Genomic DNA, 20,816 nt, shown 5'->3' with positions numbered 1-20,816 from the left:
ACACCATTTTGAAATATTCTACAGAAATTGTGTTCTACAATATTACTTGATAACTTGATACCAATTCACCACTGGCTGTAAGGAACACACACACAAAAACACAGACACACAGACACAGAATCATGCAGCACACACCAACTTGGCTCTACTGCAGCAGAGTTAAATGTCAGAGAGGTTGGGGCATTGTCCATCAAAATGTTGAAGGGAATCCAGTGCTTCACAGAGGACATCATTTTTTAGTCAAATCAAAATTACAGCTTGAGGAGCCATGTATTTGTTTAATCCTTAAAATGTAGACCATTAAGTTCAAGATTTCAGAATATTCCTTTTTTTGCTTTAAAATTTAATATTCTAATGGATTTGTATGTGCCAGGGCATTAGTTATTGAGATTGACTGCAGTTACAACAATGCTTGTAGCCATAATTCAAGATAAGAACAACCTCTCTATAAATGATGTGACTGAAAAATGTGCAAAAAGTTGTTAAGGTTGTGTAATGAGGAGCTCTATTACTATTTTGAAAATATTTTTCATTACAGTTTTAGTAGTTTTTCATGAGTGGAAAAGACCAGATTCCATTCATTGACTTTTGAGATGAACAAGAAATGTGAGGAGGAGCACGAGCTATGAATATGAAAGATGGACAGAGGCATCCAATCCTCTCTTGGCGGAATTTAATGTTAGAGAAAGAAGTGATGGAGCAAGAGGGACAGGGGAGAGTAAGAGGAATAAGAGTAACAGAGAGGCAGATGGAGAGAAACATGATTTACCCCGATCTAGGTTCAAGTCTGAGGACCATGAAAGAAGGGACAAGGGAGAGGTGGCAGTGATCGTGGGGAAGGGAGAGAGGATCAGTGTGTTGACAACAGTAGAGGACTAAGAGATGAGGAGGGGGAGATTAACAACATTCCATGGCAAATTCATTCAGGTAGAATTTCAAATGAACCTCCAGAATTAGATGAAAACAGTTGGTAAAACAGTAGGTGAAGCCCAATCAACAAGTCAAACTACTAGACATACTAAGGACAAAAACCTGAACTAAATTAAGTTAAATATAAAAATCTGTATATCTAATTATTTTACAGTCATCCAAGTGTTAATGATATTTCATGTTAGAAAACTAATCATTCACCTGAATTAAAATTGTACACTAAATGCCACAGATGTAAAAATTTAGAGGAAGATGAATTAACAAATGAAGAATCAGAATGTTGTAAATGTATTTTTTTAATTCACATCTTCTTTTCATTAATTAATTTAGTTTCTATGTTAATGCTGATGAGGTAAATACCTTATTTACAGAAACTAACAAAAACACAAGTCTGGCTAACTCTACTGTAAAGTCTGATACTGGATTGAGTTGTCTGCTCCATAGTTGTTCCTCCAAAATGTTGTTACTCAAAAATATGAAATCCCACATGTTTTTGGCACAGGATGTCTCTTACCAACAATGCACACAAATAACCTGCTTGGGATTTTTGGGGAATATACAGGACCAAGTCAAGTGAAGACACCCAGACCTCTTGCACACAAAGAGGTTAAAGTACAGTTTTGATTTTCAGTTTGTTTATTTTGGTGTAATTCTTATGCACAGTTGCCAATCCTATGTCACAAAATGTTGTACTGCTATGTAATAAGAAATTATAAAATCTTCTTATATTGTTTTAGGTACAGATGATCAAGAGCTATGATGTTAAATATAGTCCATGTAAGCTTAGCAAATGTTCACAGGAGTGCTGCTGCCATTATTTGTGTTGTTGTACAATTAATAATTATATTGTTTGGTACTCACCTATCTCTTGTTGTTCAATTGTCTGGGCAAATAATTTTTATTCTTTATTCCTTATTCAGACAAAATGTGTGCCATCTTCATTGGCTGGTAATTGTGTGTGTTATTATATAATGAGATGGGTGAGGTAAGTGTGTTCAACAATGTAATCTGCATCTTCAAATGATGCAGATAATCTATTACATGACTATGGCTGCAGTGTGATGTTTTCCTGCTGTATTTTAGGCCCTACTAGGTGTGAAAAAAGTGATGCTGAAGAAAAGAGCAGGGAGACTTACTAGTGCCCTCCTCTGAAACCATGCCCAGCCCCTCAGCCTTGTTCTGCCTCTCAAAGGCATTTAGATCCAGAACACTGCAGAGAAAATAAACACATTTTTAGATGTGCACCCCCCCCCCCCCCCCCCCCCCCCCACCCTTCAAATGTAAACACCTAAGTTACTTTACTGTTCAAAAGTAGAAGATTGTGTTCATTTAGTGAAAACCGACCAGCAAGTCTGCATCAATGCTTGGACACTCAAAAAGAAGCCCACATCCTTCTTATCCTTCAGGTACTCCAGCATTTTCTGCCAAAAAAGAGGGGTAATCAATTTAAAGGTACCTTGAAATTCAAAATTACATAATCTTCAAGGTTTGTTTACAGAACACATACCTGTTGAACCTCACTGTTTCCACCATTAAGAATAGAGATACCCAGCTTGAGGGTTGTAGACACCATTGGGCCAGTCTCACCTACAGGAAAAAAAAAACAAAGTCATAAGGGTAAGGGTGAACTGAACCACAGTGCAGGCAGGTTTGTGACAGCAGACAAGATAAGGGGTTAGACTACCTTTGCAGGCACTGATCATTTGCAGGACCATCTCTGCAGCACCACGATTATGAAGTCTGGACTGCTGATAGAGGAGTCTTTGTTTCTCCATTTCTTTTTCCTGTGGTGGATACAAACATTCTGAGCATCTAGTACTTTTTATTTATATTTCAGAGAGAATTCAAATAGATAGAATGGACTCTTTTGGGTCAGGATTAGAAATAGACCAGCTGTATAAATAATTGTTTATTCAAAAAGTTGTCCTTTCTATCCATTCATATTCTCGATTTCAGTTCACATTCACTCTCCTTTCACTCAAGTCCCTGACTTTTCACCTTATTGTCTAATCAACTTACCTTTTTTTTTTTTTTTTTTTTTTTTTTTACAATGGTTCATAACAGCAGCATTATGTTTCCACCCATAAAGTGATCTTTACAGAGAATGTGAATTGCCTATTAATGGGGTTACCTAAAATTACCTATTAATAAATTCAATGTCACATCATGTTTTTTCCTCTGAAACTCACTGATAATTTTCTTTTCTATGTACAGTAATATTGTCTTTTTATAAGCATTTGCATTATGGGTTGTTAATGTCCATTTAAAATACCTGTCGGACTCTCACACACTCTGTCACACAACTTTATTAGTCATGGAGTTGTTATACTACTTCCTCACGTTTGCTGGCTGGAGCAAGCGTTAGACTACAGGAAACAGCCCCAATGGCTTAGTATTTCAGCCATATAGCTTACCAAAGTGTCTTTATTGCAGTAACCCTGCAAATAAGACACTTGGAACAAAAGCTGTATTCCCTCTGTATCGGAGATATTTCTTTGGCATTCCACAGAAGTGTGCGTTTGCTTTAACAAATGGATGAAATATTAATGCAAAATTTAAAAAAACCCCAAAACATAGCTGTGGCTCTGAATGGCCTTAAATCACTACCTGTGCTAATGCACAATACATTATTTATATTAGTGAGCCAACTGGGAATAAAATGCCATTTATAGAACAAATGGCTCTCAAATGAATATCTCTGAATTCAGAGAACAAATTGACATTCCTCTGTTCAGCCACATCACAAATCAACTTGTACCATCCCACATCCTGACCCTAAAAACACCAACCCCCCTCCCGTCCCTCCCTCCCTCCCCATGCCCAACCCCCCTCCCCATGCCCAACCCCCCTCCCACCCACCCACATATGCCTGACACTATGTGTCGTGCAGTTGGACCTCAAACTTGCACTGCAGTCCCTGACCATCTAATGAAACCTGATTATGAAGTGTGCACTATATGTTGCATGTGAATTGGCTATGTGTATGAATATATAACCTTTAACGTTGTATGTTCTAAACTGGCTTTCACTGTAGTCTGTCAGTACGCTATGTGAGTGGGGGAAGGGAACATTGATCAGTAGCATGCAGTTAGTAAAGACTGGTGTTATGAAGGTGAGAGGGATTACATGAAACGATGGTGAAAGAAAGACAGAGAGAAAGACAAATGGGACAGAAATATAAACTGGGAGGAAAGATGTTACTAGTAAATGAGTTTGTGTTAAATCACATCCACAATCATTAACAGTTGAGACTCAGTTTAAATGGCCGTTAATAACACCTCCATTATCATCTCCTGGTCATTTGTACAGTCTCTTATGATGTTTATCTTAACAGTTTGATACTACATGTTGACAAAGCACAAAAATTGTTTATGTTCAAACAAACAAAAATCTCACTGGAGTTCTTAAATGGTTCAGCTCCAGTTGCTCCAGTGCATAAATGAGAACAGTGTCTGAGACTCATAAACTTGACACAAGGAATGTAGTCAAGGTCTGCACAGTGGCAGATGGTGCTGCTTTTTAAAGTACACCATAAAGTATAACAAGCCCGGCCACCTCCAATTCTATGAGCTGTACATGGTAAAACTAGAGGAATGGACAGTGTGGTAAAATATAACAACAAACCTTTGAGCTACATTTGAGCTTACACATTTTCATAATTTCATCCAAAGTGGTTTCTACTGTCCATCAAGCTAAGTTGATAACCAATCTAAAAAAGCGAATCATTGTTAATCATGAATATAAGTTTGATTATCATTATTGTTATTGTTGATGTTAATTTTACATTGATTTAATTTAATCTAATCAGACCCAATCCAGATTGAAGGCACACAAAGGTGTGAACTTTTGAAACAGAAAATAGTACATTGAAATAATTGGACTGCTTGTTACTGTAGTACAATGATTTTTGTCTCAAGTTGTGGAATTAAAAAAAAATATTGTACACATAATGATTGATACACTAAAAAAACATCTGGATTGGAGCTATGAATTTCTAAATCACAGTGAATGAAGCACAACATACAAACTGATGAGACAGAGACAGAACAGACAAGGGGAACGAGACAAAACAAAGATAAGAGACAGAGATGTGGTTGTGAAATAATGTTCAGATGATGAGGTCACTCAATGCGTCGAGAGCTACCGCTCCTCTGTGTTCCTGGTCCCCAGCCCCTGGCCGCCCATTACCAGTTCTGACTGTCGCACCTCAAAGGACATCTCATCCTCAGCATTTTCCACCTTTTCCTCTCCTCCTTCTTCTTCCTCACCAATATGGCAACTCTGAATGCATGGAGAGATAAGAAGGAAAATACTATGAGTATTGAAAAAGTGCATTATGCGCACATCAAACCTGAACTCATAGCCAAAATCTCTGCAATTACTCACCTTTGCCATGATATCTGCATAAGCCATATAAAGATGATCTGTATCAAGTTTACTGAAATGGGGACAAGAGAACACAACGGGTTAACTAGGAATAACACATCTCCCTGTGTTTATACCTCATTTCATCTCAATGTCATTTTACGGTATCAGTGAGGTCCTATCTAACCTCTTTTCTGTTAGAGCGGTACGACTGAAATGCAGAATAAGCTGGTGGAGGGGATCTGGCTTTGTTTCTTTTTCTTCCCCTTCTTCATCTCCTTCCTCTTGCTCCATTGCTTTCTGGGATGCACAGGTGGAAGAAGGGTGAGTAACGGCACAGGAAAAAAAACAATTCTAGATGAAACAGATATGAGATGCCACTTACAGATAAGTCATCTATCATCCTGTCTTCAAATGAGTAACCCTCTGTGTGAAGCCAGTTGCGTTTGTATCCCTCAAGATACATATTTGAAGCTCTGTGTCTGCAATTCAAAGATAAAACCAAACCAAATCAAACAAAACCAAACCAAACCAAAACAAGAACTTTTTTATGCATCTGCCACACTCTTTGATCAACATCCCATACGGTACATGTCAGTTCGGACATAGACATAGCTTTCTTACCTTGGAATGTTGTATAGTGGTGTCATCCTAAAGCAAGCGACCACAGCCCGGCGTCTCTGCTTGGACAACAGTTTGTGCCACACCATCTTCTTGGATTTAAACGGGTGCTCCGTCTATACCAGAGAAGGTAGACATTGGCAAAGTGGCCAAAAGAGTTCCAAGGGTAACTTTTGATGTATAGCAGGAAATGCCTTAAGTCATAGTTTCTGTCATAGCTATTATAACAAGCATCACAACATTTGTTATACAGACAAACTGAAACAAATGAAAGGGATTAAAGACAAAACAAAAACAACAATAACTTACTGACTGTAACTTTGTGGTTACATCTTATGTTCTGTGCTGGAGATAACAGTATCCATCTGCTACAGTTAGTTTGGTTGACAAGATCCACTCACCACTTCAAGGTGGTAGAGGACAGCAGAAACCTCCTGCACTCTCTTGACAACTTTCACAGGAGCGTCAGCATCCTCAGCTTTCCCTGCCATCTCCTTGTACAGGGCCATCTGCCAGCGCATGGATGGATTGTCCACCTTTCCACAACACAGGGATACAGAGCTTTCTGAAATGTATTGTGACTGATGATCAATTCTCACAAATCAAATCATTAGAAGAAAATAGAACATTGTTGGACTAACACTCCAGGAAATTATACCTTCCCCTGAAGATGAAGGTTGTTCTGGAGGAACTCTCTTACTTCTTCATCTGTGTCTCTCTGTAAAGTAAAAAGTTTTATCATTGTCCTCCTAAGGCCCTAACGGTTTGGGAGGTAAAACTGTTATGTAATGGTTACTGTATTACAGTATTTAACATGATATAAATTGTTTACCACAATCTAATTCAAAGTTGGAAATAAACTACCAAAGAATATCGGATCTTGGCCAAGTTGATTAGCTCCTGATCAGCAGGAGAGCACATGTTCAGGCCTATTGGGAGCATCTTTTTCAAGGCAGCCACAATAAGTGAAGTCTGCACAGAGTAACGATCTCCCCGTCTCTTCTTCTTGGTGCGTTCGGCATCCGAGCCTCCACCCTGAGAACAGAGACAATAAACCAAAAAGCATTCACAGTATCTCATAAAATGTCAGAGGTACGGCACCCCAGTTAACACTGCTTTGTATAAAACACATTACAACTCTGATTCAATCCCAGGCAGTCCATTTCATAGATATAAACCCACATTAGTAATTAACTAGTTGTTTCTATTATGCTAAGAATGACTGCAACACCAGAAGAACTGATTCTATACATATATGCTATTTTACATTAAACAAAGTAAATATGAAATAAGTTTGTCAGCACAGTCAGTATTCATTATATTTCATGACAAATCTGTGACTGTTTTAATATTAACAACTGAACATCATCCTACCTTTTAGTAATGATGGAGCTTTAACTATACAGTGCTGCAAGTTGTTCATTAACCAACAACAGTAGATCTCTCCATGTAGAATTACCTGGCTACATTCACTGGGTATTCTTATGAAACATGTTACTGTCACCAATGTGTAAATAAACAGTCTGTCCATTTGAATATCTACATCCTGTGATCCACCAAATGTAAAAATCAGCGTTTCTCTGAGCTCAGACTGGTAAGTAGAGGGTAAAGTGAAAATGAGAGGGCAATGTGGGGATATAGCTGGCTTAAGGAAAGGGAAGCTGAAATGAATGGGTCTTAAAAGAAAGTGAATCAGTGAAATTGCATTTACAAAACATGCAAAAGAAAGCCAATTTTATTCAAGAGAAAACCCATTCAGCATTCCATGAATAGGATAAATAGCTAAAACAAACGTGTGTTTCTCTAATTGAGAATTAAATTTTGTAACAACAACAGCCCCTGGTGAAATATTAATATATTAGGAGAAGTTACAGAAAGAAAAAACCTTGAAATTAAAGTGAGACTCATTAGTAGCAGGCTGTTAAAATCACATTTACTGTAAAACAAACTCTATGGGATATGTCCCTGTTTCTGTGAGAGTTCAGTCCTTCTGCTCTTTCTGGAGTCCTCCAAAATGTACAAATGTATGTGACAGCATAAAATATGTAAATGCCTTTTGTAATATGAATGCTTAGTCTCTTAACTGCATGCTCTATGAATAGGTCACAGGGTATTTTGATTTGAGCCATAGTGTAGAAAACAGGATCACACAGTAACAGTTACGTTACTGAACAAACTGAGAAAGTCAAAAGTAAATTTAACTTGGGTACTTGACCACTACATTGATGAGGGATACTGATACTATTCAATACCATTTAATATGGCACTTCATATTTTTACTGACTTTTACAAATTCCAAAGTCTGTTACCTTGGTTTTGTATTCAGTAGCTCTGGTGTGAAAACAGTGACTAGATCTTAGGTTTATTTCTGGCTCTCTAATGGCAATCTTTTCATGATAGGTGTTTGTTGGGGTCACTGTTAAATCAATCCCAGAGGCCCTACGCCCCCCTATTCAAGTTAAATAACAAATACTATCATTGCTAGATGTACTATTTCAGTGTATCAGCCACTGCTTCTGCTTCAATTCAGAGCCAGATGCAAGTGTGTTATGGAGGACTAGTTTAGAGGAAACAGGGTGCAAAGCATTGTTGGGGAATATTTTAGATAGTAAGTTTGAATTAATGTAAAGGTTAGGTTCATGGTCATTTTGAGTACATTCTAAAAAGGGAACCCAACAAACGCTTTGAGAAATCTGCTTCAGTGACATTAAACATCAAGTCACGTGTTAGTGTGGATACTAGGGAATGTACAGGAAACTAAACCATGATGTGCCATGGCATTTCCAGGGAGGAGAGAAGAAAGAGCACAGAGAAGACTAACATCATCCCCTAGTGGCAAAAAGCTGCATTACAAAAGCTACAAGTCAACCATCCTTACGAAAAGAAACAAAAGACATACTAGAAGACTCCAACTCAACTATGATCAGAAAACAGGGCAAACTCAGTGACAGGATGATGGCACTGTGCTCTCACTGCCACCTTGGGCTTGGTGCAAAGCCCAGTGCCATGAGCCCAACTCTACAGCTGAGTACTTTCATCAAGCGCCTCCAGACTCCCCCCCTAACACACTGGCAGGACTGGGCATGGCCAACAGATTGGGCCTGCCCTTTTGTCCAGTGATCCTTTGTGAGAATGTGAGTATTTCTCCAAGTGCATATTCATTACAGTTCATTAAGTATGTGTAGACATAAATCAATGGTTTTGTATAAGGCTGTGTACAAGTGCAGAGGCTTGTATGTTGGGGTATAGCAATACTAATGACAGTGTAAGTGGATCCAAACTCCATCTGTTGCTTCTTTGAAGACACTTCTGGCAAGGATTTTCATACTCTAATAATATAAACAACTCTATATTTATAGCAATGACAAATTCTCAACTAAGTTTTGTTCCACTCATAACAGACTGCAAAGTATTCATGACTAAGCAGGCACAGCTGCATGTACAGCAAATGCATTTGTCACTCTACTGAATTAGATATCTTGGGTCATGTCACTCTGAATGGAATGTGCATATCTTTGTGTTTGTGTGTGGGTCTGTGCATGAGTGAGAAAGTGTACTACACGTGTGTTTGTGAGTGTATGTGGATCAGATGTGCCAGTGTGCTGGAGAGGTTGATGAAAAGCTCCCCCACAGTGAGGTGCCATGCGGTCAGCACAGCGGTCGTGCAGGAACAAAGTCTAACCTCTGAGTCCCCGCCCTGGAAACCCAGCCGCAACCCAAAAGAAGAGGACAAGGGACAGCCAAAGAGAGAATATTGTTAACACAACTGCCATTGTTCTCAATATTGCGAATTAAAATCAAACCTCCAGAAATCATAGCAGGCTTCACTATGTTCAACCAAGCCCAATACACAGGAATGTTTTTAAAAAAAGGACAAATACACAGTTAGAAACTTTGAAATGCTGTACCTTGTAAAGATGCTGCATAAGAGCCTTTATTGTTTTGTTGGATTATAATTAGTGATAAAGTATTTTGGTATTTTCCTAAATCCATTCTAAGAATAATGCAGACTTTAATAAATTACCATTTATAAATGGCTGAAAATGGTTGGTAAAGTAGCAAAATGTTAAAATCATGAGCAAAAATGAAGGAGCAAAGAAAGGAACACATACAGTTGTTATATGCCTGCAATACAATCGGCTGCATGATTTGAGATCTAGCACTAAACCAGCCTCCCTGCAGCACTGGCACTGTCATTCATTTACTCACCTTGCTCATTTTGCTCTTGCTGTCAGCAGTGAGGAATGACATGTTATTGATCTCATTCATCACCACAAAGTTCTGTTCCTCTCGCTTGAAGTTCTACAACAGAGAGAGAAATGGGAAACATTTCGTAAAAATGTGAGCTCCTCCAAATGGCTGCATTCAAAGACCAAATGAACATACTCACATGAGATTTGGACCAGAAAATAAAGACTTCTCCAACCATTCGAAAGAGCTCTTCCGCATCTGGGTCTGGGCATGTCAGCCACCTTGCCCTGTACCAGAGAAAATACTCTAAGGCTCCCCAAAGTCACAACAAGTTTGGGTAATGAACAATATATGAAATGTTAGGTGCTCTATGTTGCAATTCTGTCAGTACAAGACAGAATTTACAGTTCAAAATGTATAATATGTTGGTGGTTGTAACTTAATTATACCTGTTGTTGTCCACATAGCGAATAAGCAGAGGGTAGAGGGCATACAAGTCTCTGCAGAGGACAGCAAACTCATCACGTATAGTACCATCTTCTTCATCTCCCTCTGATTTCCCCTCCATACGCAAATGCTCCTCTTCAGCCACCACCTTGGAAGTGCGTTTCTTCAGCTTCTCCATTGTTGGGATGAAGTGGGACTTAAGCATTTCTGGCTTTGCCCTGCTGACAATGGGCTGTGAAAACACTAGCAAAGAAAACAAATGAGGTCATCTCAGTTGCTCAAAAACTCATTCAGGAGTATGCAATGACACATAAATAGATGTCAAAACGATGCTCACCAGCCAACCTCTTCATCCAGGAGGCCTCATCAATACCCAAGTTGTTGACTACAATTTTCATGATGCTGCCCAGCAGCTGATTAAGATGTTCTGATGTGACCTCAGTGCAAAGCCGGCCCTCCATCTCAGGGAAGTTTTCAGGTCCTCTCTCCCACCAGCGAGGCAGGTAGTTACACAGCATGGGCAAAGTGATTTCAATCACATGAGGCATCTCAGTATAACGAGCCCCTGACTCTGCCAAGTCCCCAATCTCCTTCAGCAAAGAATCCAGCTCTGGGATGTCCGGACATAATTCCTGGACCTCATTGGGAAGGCCCAAGACTGTGGCATACATAAGTGAAGGGGTGAAAGAAAGGAAATACAGAAACAAGACGTTGTTAGAGAGAAAACAAATCTGATGAAAAGGGTACTGCACTCACTGGCTCTCTCTCTTGGGGTCTTTGTGGTGTAGACAGAGAAAGCATTGAATTCATTAAGATGGGGTTCTAAGTAGGCCACTGGCATAGCTGCTGCAAGGTGAGCCAAACACTCTCCAAGAGCTGGTCTCTGCCTGCAAATGTAAAGGACAAGTTGAGAAAATGCTCCCAAGTTACTTAACAGAATGTAATGAATGTCGATGTAGAGTTACCTCTCAACATGTGGATTCTTGACAGTCCCAAGGGAGTAGATGCTACACATGATGCGATAGCAGGACATCTGTAGATCATCCACTGTATGCAATCAGCAGAGACAGACACAGTAGTGTCAAGATAAATTAATAAATAACACCAAGTGAAATGAGAAATAGCAATGATGTGAAAACACTTACAGATGACATCATCACCAAACTGGTGCTGAGCGATGTGATCAAACAGGGAGGTAAGAACTGGGAGCAGGGCGATGGTAGTGTAGTTAATGTTCTGGGACACGCCTTTAACTTGCTTTAAAGGAGAGAAGCAGAACATGATGATGGACTCAGCATATTTAAGGTCCATTGTTTATCAGATCATTTGAAACACATAGCAATATATTAAAAGCAAGTTCAAATAGTGTAGAGATACAGTAAATCTTCTCTCACCTGATTGCCTTTTGATACTTTGCCCAGTTTGAGATTCTCTACCATCTTTTCTATATCATCAGCAGCACTCTCAAAGAATGACCGCAGCCCTGCTTTCACAATCTCAGGCCCTGACTTCATCACTGTCCTAATGAAATAAATAAGAAAAATTATAGTGAAAAAAAAAACAAAAAAAACAAAAACAGATTTATCATAGTGGTGTTATGCATGCGTAAGGAAATTAAATATACTAAACCTCGCATCCAATGACCGTGCCAGAATGTGAAGACAGTTAACAATTGCTGGAGCATCCGTTCCTGCACATACAAATACAGGTCTTTTATAGAATCCAGATCACCACGTACTGTACATGCACATAAAACTAGAGCAACTGTTCTTGCTCTATCCTGGATGACTGACAAATATGTTACAGCGAACAAAATGCAGCCACACATGAGAAATATAAAAAAGAGTGACAAGCTTCAGAAAGATTGACACTGAGAAAACTGACATCTTACCAAAGAGAGAAACTCTGTGTCTCACCAGAGCAGACATTTTACAGAAGATACTACGATGAGAAGGAAAGGAAAAGGAAGGAAAGGAAAATGCGAGAAAAAGGAAATGCTGATAAAAGTGGGAAACTGATAAATAAAAGAAAACATCTCTACAACAACATCTCTATGTGTTATTTCTATATAAGAGAGAAATCACCTTGCTATCATTTCCTTCTCCTTATTGGAAGAATGGCCACCACTACCCAGAACTTTTGCAGGTGTTGACAAGAAGTAGAGGCAGTGGTTTTTGAAATACTGGTTGATTAGAGGCATCAAGATCTGAGAGAGAGAGAGATGTTTCAGAGAGAGTGATTTCACAGTTCAGCAGCAAGGACAATTTGGGTCTTCAAAACTGTGTCCACTTTAACTTCAAACAATAGTCTCACCTTGGCAAAGAATTTGATTTCCTGTTCATGAGGAGACTTTTCCACTCGTCCACTGCTCACCACAGCCTCTGTAAAACACATTGCAAAATAAGATAATATCACATTAACACTGAGACAACAAAGCTTACACCAATACAACTATCTCAGGTGTGACAGTATCTGCTCTTTTTCCTTGCCCCACAGTACCAAGATGTGCGATGAACTCCTGGGCAATTTCCATCCATTTCAACAGCTTCTGCAGGAAACCATAAGCAAATCTCTTCTCGATGGATGAGATGTCAGACTCCATATCTTTCAGGCCCCTAAAGTGAAACAGAATTTAACTCTCTGTGCTTTGTACTACAGTTTAATGAAGGTGTATCTGTGGCACATCATAAAACATAATTTCAAGAGGAAACTTTCAAAATATAATGCAAGTTCAATACTGGTTCTCTTATACACAACAAATGTATGATCAGACAGAACATGACACAAACATAAAACTAAAAAATAGGTTCCTTGCTATGTTTCTGTTTTTTTATTGTTCTTTAAGTATTTAAAATAAATAAATAAAGTACTCTAAAAACTATATTATTTTTGAATTTTCAAGCACTACTATGACTGCATTCTGCTACAGAATGGCAGTTACCCTCATTCAGTCAGTGTGTGCTTCATCAGATTATTTTGATCACTTTCAACTTTCAACTGCTGTGCTTTAATTGTGTCGTTTAAATAGGCTAATGATCTGAGGATAATATCTGGGCCACACAAGAAACACAACACAGTAAATAGAAAATATGTTAGAAGATTAAATGAAAATAAATTTCGATAGTATGAGACAAATACAATTCCCTGCTAAATGTTGTAGAGAAAATGTACTCTTGCATCATTACCTTGTAACAGCATATCCATTAAGCTGCAGGAACTTGAGCAGCTCATAAGCCTTCTCTCTATCCCGTGCCTTTTCTTTTGCTGTCAGAGTATCATAGGGCACCAGAAGAGGATGTGTTCCTCCTCCTACACAAACACACCAACAAGCAAAACTCTTGAAGAAAGCAGGAAAAAACCAAAGTCTCTCATTTTCCCTATGTGTAAGACCCCTCCTTGAAAAAATATCTTACCTTTGGCTTGCAGCTCCAACTTTTTCTTCCGTCCCCAGGTGTTATGATAATTTTCTGCCAGTTGCTCTGCCATAGACTGTGAACAGATATGAACTCTGATTATTGATCAGATGCGCTAAGATGCACATATGTTTCAAACACTTACTGCCATACCTGCAGGTCCCTTGAAAGAGCCATGTGTGAGATATCAATGGGCTGTGGACTGTAACCATGGCTTGGGTCATAGGTAGCCTAGAACAGAAAGACGTATCATTAGAAATGGTACAATAACACTGCTGGAATGACATTAGTATTTGCACATTCGTCCAACTGCTCTTTACCTGAGCAGTCTGTGAGATTTTTCGTGCTGCAACTTTCTTCTTCTCTGACTCTTCTTCCTCTCTAGCTTTATCTAGGTTCCACTCCCATGCAAGCATGGCTTTCACTGACTCTTTGATCGGCCAACGGTAGATCTCTTTGTCCTGCCAGAAGGACAATCAGAGTGATCAGATGCTGCGACAGAAGTAAAGGCACAGGGAATTTAACTGCACAGTGTGACAGGAAACCTACCTTCTCTGAGAAAGTTTTGTATGGTCTGAGCATGGGATGAGTTTTTGCATTTTCATCCAGGACCTCACCATATGACCAGTTATTTTGGATCTGAAACATACATGCATATGCAAAATGTATTAGAGCTGTTAGTCATCCTTAAAGATACTTTTTTTTTTTTACTTGCAGTAGGTCTGTATCCATTTGGAATTTTAACTTTCCAGCATTTATGCATGCAAAGCTGTTCTGATCAAACTCAACATGTTGCTCCTGAATGAGCTGATAAATGGTATCAGACTATAGTGAGGGATAACAGTAATGAAAACAAAAGGTCTACCTTTTCGAAGGCCCATTTATCATGTGTATATTCAGCATATTTGTTGATAAAGGGATCCAGTCTCTCAGGGATGATAGTGCTGTGGATGAAGGAATGGTTAGAGTACATGTGGCTTTAATTATTTTAGAGAGAGATATTTTATGTCTGAAAAAGCAAAATGACAGAAATCCTCTCACTTTGTGGTCTCTACTGGTTTAGGATCAAAGTTTCCTTCTGCATCTACAGATGCCTTTTTCTCTGTTTTGGAGGAGTAGCTGGCATCCACATAGTCAGGAGGAATGGCTCCAGCAATGGCGCAGATGCATGGCATTGAAATTTTGAAGATCTCAGGATCAAATTTCTGGAATCACAACAATAAATAGGTTTTACAATGTACCACCTATTATCTGGAACAAGGAAAATCTAATATTGCAGGAGTTCCACCTTGTGTGCAAGTGATTCAAAGATCCCCCAAAACAGTTTGCGGGTCAGATGCAGCTCCTCTTCTGATGCGACTCCAAAGTTGGCCCAACCATTGGGGAGGCAATAATATTTCCAACAACGCTCATAGTGATTGGTCAAAAGCTGCAGGACACAAAAATATAAAAATGAAGGTAAAAAATGAATAGCAGAAGACCATCTGAACTCAAAGGGAAATTGGTTTTAGGTCTTCATACCTTCAATGGCATTTTGGCGTACTCATTGAGAATGGGTACATCAAACACCAGCCGTCTTAGCAGGTGCTGAAGCATGGATGGACGCAGATGTCTGAAAGAAAGTTAAACAAAATCCACTTCTACTGTGAACTTGTTAATATTCATTGAAATGAAAAATTTGCCATGAGGTTAAACTCACTTGCACAAAGCCATGAGGCACTCTTCAATTATGTCTCTTTGGGCCTTTGTGAAGGCTCGTCCACGAGACAGCCGGTAGATTGTGTGCAACATGGAGTCTATCATTATGGCTCGGTGGTCACTGCCAGCGAAGAGTGGGGCACACTTGGTGATGAGCGGCAACACAGCAGAACACAGGTAGCGGTTCAAAGCAAGCGCCATCTCTGTGGTGCTGAAATTAACCTGTTGGAGAGAGATTCTAGCAGTGAGTTAAGCCCAACAGTATGGTTATAAACCTGGTCTCCTCTCCACTGACCATTTACAGTACAACTGCATGTTTGTAAATTGTTTGAGGCTCACCGTGTCCAGAGAGGCAGCAGCCCTCATGTCAGGCAGAAAGCCCACCTCCAGCACATGCAGGAGGAAATCCTGGTTGTCAATACCATACACTCTATCCAGGAAGAGCACCATGGGAGCCTTGTGATCTGGCACAAAACTGGCTGACATCTTTGGTTCTATGATGCTGTTGTCTAAGCACAACATGAAAATTTTTTTTCAAAACAAAATTTTAATAATATGTTAAGTTGGACAGAAATTATCTGATGGCACAACAGGCTTTTAGCATACAGCTGTATAGTAACATTACACGTAGTTAAACCTTGAATAAACACTAGTCAGGATACTTACAATGTACTCTGTGGGTTCATTAAATGAATAAACACTGATTAAGCCACACAAACAATTCAAAAAGAGTTATAACATATGTTTACCTTTTCCAAAAGAAGGAATCTGAACAGGAAGGCTGATGACTCCCACCAGGTCTTCAATAGGGACCAAAGACCTCAGAATGGCTCTGATCCTCAGAGCCTCTCCCTTACCAGCCTGGATCAACTGTGGAGACAAAAGCTCAGCTTTTCTATAAAGATGTTTTCAATAAGATTTCCTAGTCTCGTATCTGTTCTTTCTTTCTAAGTCAATTTGGTAAGACCAGTAGCTACTAAATAGCTTACATGCATCTCTGGAGCACAGCGTCCCAGCAAGTCAATAAGGGCAGAGTAGAAAGACATGATGGAATTTCCAAGGTGCACTCTGTTCTCCTCATGCTGCTCCTCTCCTCCAAACCTATCAAAAAAAGATAGTGGCTACAAATATTTCTGCTACAGCAATACTGGAGGAGATGATGCACTCACTGGTGTTTCATTAAATACAACCAGAAGGCCTTTGAACCAAAGCTAAGAGCTCTTACATGGGAAAGCGTCTGTCTTTCTTAACACTAGGGCCATCTCTTGCAGGGTCCTCTGATATTTTTATGGCCTCCTCTATTGCAGCCAGCAGACCATTGCCACCCTCCCCTCTCAGGGCTGGACCAAAGCACTCAGGCCTGCGGATGAGGAGACGGACCACCACGTTGGCATTCTCTTCCACACTTTCCCCTACAGTAGGGAAAAAAACACAAACTGTGTTATTACTAAGGGAGGAAAAAAAGAAACAATATTGGCATTAGAATTACACACTGTGTTTTATAACAGTATAGGTAAGAATCAGACCGTTGACAAATACAGCAAAACGGAGAAAGTCAAGGTATTTCTCTCCACCACAAGGATTCCAGCCAATGTCAGGGTATCCTTTAGACAGGAGCATTGGGCAGCTCTGCAGCCCACATCCAGCTAAATACTTCACCACCTGGAAAGACATCAATGTACTCAAGTGATGAACAATTTTACACAATGTTCCTTTGTACATATGTTGGTTATATTTTACCATTTCTAGGTCCTGCTCTTGGAGAGCCAATGCAAGCTCATTGTTGTCAATACAAGAGGCTGCAGCCACGTCCAGTGGGGTGGAGCCCCGCATTCCTATAGAAAAGCACATAATGTAGAGCTCTATCACAGTTCACACATCAAGAATAACACATCAAGAATAATACTGGAACTCAACAAAGACAATCACCAAGGCCGATGCCACTGTTCTGGAGAAGGTAGCTGAGGTGGTCAAACATGGAGCGCTGATTTTGACGACTGATGCGACAGAAATAGCAGAGAAAGCGGCAACAGTTTGTCACCACTCGAGGGAATCTGATCTCCTGTTGAACGATGCAGTAAGTACGTTACAAATGTAAAGTTACATATAAGGTTGGTCTTATTGCCTTCTTTTGTTCTTTCCATGATGGTGCCAGAAAGCAAGCAAAAAATATACCTTTGAGTCCCCACCGCCCAGTACATTAACCATGACCTCCATGACAGTTTCATGCATGCCCAGAGCTCGCATCAAGTTGGGGTGCTGATAGAAAACTTTGTTACTCATGATGTTCCTAAGGGAGACAAATATGAAGTTACTGTATAGTTTCAGTGACATGCATTTCTAAGATAATTCACTTCAAGGCACAATATTGAGAATAAATATCAGATTTTATATCAACCCAATGCTTTGAATCATAAGCCTCTCTTCTTCTGGCCCCATCTGGACAATAAGCAATGAGCGGATCTGGCCCAAGCACTCCAGCAGGTCCATGGTGTCCTGAATTGACACTGCATTGATGGTGTAGGCCTTGGGAAGGGCACGCATAAGCTCACCCAGCCCATCATACTGCCTGTGAAGAAGGCTGAACATCATGCGCACCAGCTCAGGGTTCTGGATAAATGACTCCTGGGCCCAATGGATCGTAGTATGGGAAATCAGCTCCTGTAATGTGCCTGGCAAACAGAGTACAAAAGGTTAGGTTTCTGATACAAAAGATACTGTGTGCTGATTGTGATTGCAGAAGAGGTTCTTGATATCAGGTGGCAGTCTCAATTAGCTACTCTACAGTTACTGGAACGCAAGTGTCAAGTTCAGGGGATGAAACAGGGATAACACAGCACCGTTCTGTCAAAGAACAGATGACAAATGTTAAACAAATCCTCAACTTATAACTCATAACTCACTTGGTTTTTTATCTTCCTGTGGCTCAGGCTCTACCTCTACTTCCTTCTCACGGAATTTTTTCACCTTTTCCAACAAACGGAGCAGTCGTCCACGCAGAGAATTATCCACTTCCTCCTCTTGTTCTTCTTCTTCAATATGAACACCTGAGAGTAAAGTTTTAAAAGAGATATTGTAACTTATATCTAAACCTGCCATCCGCAGTGTTAATTTTAAATGCTGATGTTGGTAGAATGAATACAGTAGAGGAAAACTGACCACAGTGTGCCAGCAGAGCATTGTGAAAAGCCAGCATAGATTCGCGGACCTCATCAGGAACAGGGCATTCTTCATCTTCAGTGCAATTCTTGAAGTTCATGAGCATGTTGACCTTCACAACAGCAAGAAGCAAGTACGCTCATTTTATTTTCAAAAGCCAAGAAGTTAGTTATGAAAAAAACAAAAAACAAATTTATTCCACACAAATGAGTGACCTAGTGAAAGGGATTTGTTCTTTGAGCATTGTATTCTGTCCCAAAAAGAAATATGAAGTTCTAGCATGTGATCACTGGCTATCTTTGGCAAGATATAGTGGACATGATTTCTCTTCAATTAAAGTCTTCCAGGCAAGTTCTATTGAGCTGAGTACATTTTAAACTAGCTGTACTGAAAAGTTCTTAATCTGATTCCACGCCACCTACAATATGACTATATTTGCACCAGAACAAAATAGAATAGACCAATGAATGGAGAGATGCAGAAATGTAGCGCTGCTAGCCTTTTCAAACTATGTTTGAGTCTTTTTAGAATGGAGACTTAACAATTCTTAAAACAACTGAGCAGTCAACAAATGTTCTCTACTCTCTGCATTTGTCTGAGTTTACCTGCTCCTGTGGTGGGGAGCGAAATTCACGGGTCTTGCGGGCAGTCTCAGCAGCAGTCATGGTGAAGGCCAGCATGAGCTCATTGTAGCGCTGTCTCTGGTTGGACTGTATCTGACTGACAAACTGGTCTGAAAAGGCAATGATGGCCTCCACTCTGTGACGCAGCTCACAGTCACAGAAATACTGCAGCAGAGTACACATCTAAAGGCCAAACACAAAGTCAATCACTTATACGATACAGTAGAGATTAACAGTATTTTTTTTTATATTCTAAAACAGACCAGAAATACCTGCAGTTTGACAGACTCCGGAAGCTTCATCTGGAAAAGTCCTTGCTCTAAATGTTCTTCTTTAGCTTCTCCACCTGTCTCTACAGGTTTCATCTCTTTTTCTGTTTCCTCAGCACCTTTTTCTCCATTAACTTGCTCTGTATTGTTCACTGTTTCTTCTTCTGGCATGATGGACTCTGTCTCCTCTAATTCTTCCTCTTCCTCCATTTCTTCTTCCTCCTCCTCCTCTTCACCCAAGCCGTCATCCTCATATTCCTCTTCTTCTTCACCCATGGCTTCCTGGTCGTCTTCCTTCACTGCTCCTGCTTTTGGGGGAGCTTTCTGTTCCTTCTCTTCCTTCAACTTGGTATTCTCCTCTGGAGGCTCCTCTGCTTTCTTGCAACTGAAGACTGTGGGCTCAATCATCTTCAGGATGTGTGTGACATCTTCATCATCGAATACACCCATGATGAGGAGGGTACTGATGAGTTTCAGGATTGGAACAAAATGAAATTCAACACTGCCTCCCACAGGATCTCTCATGGCTTGACCTCCATCTTGCACAGCCTCAGTCAACATGTTCAGGGCCTTGGTCTTTAGCACCTGGAGATACAAGCAAACTTATGATTATTAGGGACTCCAGAGTTCCCTAAAATGTCAAACCTGCTCCACCTCACCTGTAAGGGAATGACTGGACTCAGTGTGTAGATGTCTGGATCTGTTCCAACAAACCCAGTGGAAGAGAAATGGAGTTTGGGGCGTAGACATGTAGTGAGGCCGACACCAGGTAAAGCATGAGATTTGTCAGAGTACAGAGTGATGCTGCGTGTTTCGTCCGTCATCGGAACTATGAATTCCTTGTTGGTTCCCAGCCGGTTCCTCTTGGCAGACTCCAGGTGCATGCTGATTAGCAGGTCATAGAAGCCACTCCTAATTGGCCCAGGTAGGTAGGTGTTCTCTATGGCGTAGAAGAGCTGGGATTCATCTACATGGCTGCATAGAGCATGAGCCACACGGTTGTTTCCCAAAGCACACACTGAACCATACAGCTTCAGAGTGTGATAGTGGAACTTCAGCAAGTCCATACGTTCAGACAGCTCCAGGATGTCAATACACCT

The 20,816-nt window shown here is 40.1% G+C and overlaps 1 protein-coding gene across 1 annotated transcript in view; it reads right to left on the bottom strand.

Moving 5' to 3' along the window:
* The window catches only part of LOC139607789 (ryanodine receptor 1-like), a 49,679-nt gene that overhangs the window by 13,477 nt on the left and 15,386 nt on the right, over positions 1–20,816 (bottom strand). Inside the window, exons 37-86 of the mRNA XM_071460995.1 lie at positions 20,376–20,814; positions 19,720–20,301; positions 19,430–19,630; positions 18,825–18,936; positions 18,569–18,712; positions 18,064–18,337; positions 17,841–17,955; positions 17,595–17,727; positions 17,406–17,500; positions 17,192–17,327; positions 16,891–17,077; positions 16,655–16,766; positions 16,415–16,535; positions 16,005–16,174; positions 15,667–15,887; positions 15,489–15,579; positions 15,256–15,396; positions 15,009–15,172; positions 14,833–14,911; positions 14,517–14,606; positions 14,288–14,428; positions 14,121–14,198; positions 13,968–14,043; positions 13,740–13,863; positions 13,054–13,169; positions 12,868–12,935; positions 12,639–12,760; positions 12,446–12,495; positions 12,184–12,244; positions 11,949–12,075; positions 11,700–11,811; positions 11,520–11,601; positions 11,311–11,441; positions 10,892–11,212; positions 10,557–10,797; positions 10,307–10,394; positions 10,126–10,218; positions 6,781–6,951; positions 6,575–6,634; positions 6,318–6,452; positions 5,920–6,032; positions 5,681–5,777; positions 5,483–5,595; positions 5,317–5,368; positions 5,137–5,211; positions 2,615–2,714; positions 2,438–2,517; positions 2,275–2,351; positions 2,067–2,140; positions 770–787 (exon numbers count right to left, since the gene is read on the bottom strand). Of these exons, the coding sequence (XP_071317096.1) occupies positions 770–787; positions 2,067–2,140; positions 2,275–2,351; positions 2,438–2,517; positions 2,615–2,714; positions 5,137–5,211; positions 5,317–5,368; positions 5,483–5,595; positions 5,681–5,777; positions 5,920–6,032; positions 6,318–6,452; positions 6,575–6,634; positions 6,781–6,951; positions 10,126–10,218; positions 10,307–10,394; positions 10,557–10,797; positions 10,892–11,212; positions 11,311–11,441; positions 11,520–11,601; positions 11,700–11,811; positions 11,949–12,075; positions 12,184–12,244; positions 12,446–12,495; positions 12,639–12,760; positions 12,868–12,935; positions 13,054–13,169; positions 13,740–13,863; positions 13,968–14,043; positions 14,121–14,198; positions 14,288–14,428; positions 14,517–14,606; positions 14,833–14,911; positions 15,009–15,172; positions 15,256–15,396; positions 15,489–15,579; positions 15,667–15,887; positions 16,005–16,174; positions 16,415–16,535; positions 16,655–16,766; positions 16,891–17,077; positions 17,192–17,327; positions 17,406–17,500; positions 17,595–17,727; positions 17,841–17,955; positions 18,064–18,337; positions 18,569–18,712; positions 18,825–18,936; positions 19,430–19,630; positions 19,720–20,301; positions 20,376–20,814 (6,803 nt within the window). The remainder of the gene's footprint in view (positions 1–769; positions 788–2,066; positions 2,141–2,274; positions 2,352–2,437; positions 2,518–2,614; positions 2,715–5,136; positions 5,212–5,316; positions 5,369–5,482; positions 5,596–5,680; positions 5,778–5,919; positions 6,033–6,317; positions 6,453–6,574; positions 6,635–6,780; positions 6,952–10,125; positions 10,219–10,306; positions 10,395–10,556; positions 10,798–10,891; positions 11,213–11,310; positions 11,442–11,519; positions 11,602–11,699; positions 11,812–11,948; positions 12,076–12,183; positions 12,245–12,445; positions 12,496–12,638; positions 12,761–12,867; positions 12,936–13,053; positions 13,170–13,739; positions 13,864–13,967; positions 14,044–14,120; positions 14,199–14,287; positions 14,429–14,516; positions 14,607–14,832; positions 14,912–15,008; positions 15,173–15,255; positions 15,397–15,488; positions 15,580–15,666; positions 15,888–16,004; positions 16,175–16,414; positions 16,536–16,654; positions 16,767–16,890; positions 17,078–17,191; positions 17,328–17,405; positions 17,501–17,594; positions 17,728–17,840; positions 17,956–18,063; positions 18,338–18,568; positions 18,713–18,824; positions 18,937–19,429; positions 19,631–19,719; positions 20,302–20,375; positions 20,815–20,816) is intronic.

The sequence above is a fragment of the Trachinotus anak genome, unplaced genomic scaffold (genome assembly GCF_046630095.1).
Source record: "Trachinotus anak isolate AG129_WGS33_773 ecotype Australia unplaced genomic scaffold, CSIRO_AGI_Tana_v1 ptg000024l, whole genome shotgun sequence".
Classification (NCBI taxonomy): Eukaryota; Metazoa; Chordata; class Actinopteri; order Carangiformes; family Carangidae; genus Trachinotus; species Trachinotus anak.
The sequence above is the reverse complement of the archived record's forward strand: the minus strand, read 5'-3'. Positions and strand labels throughout refer to the sequence as shown.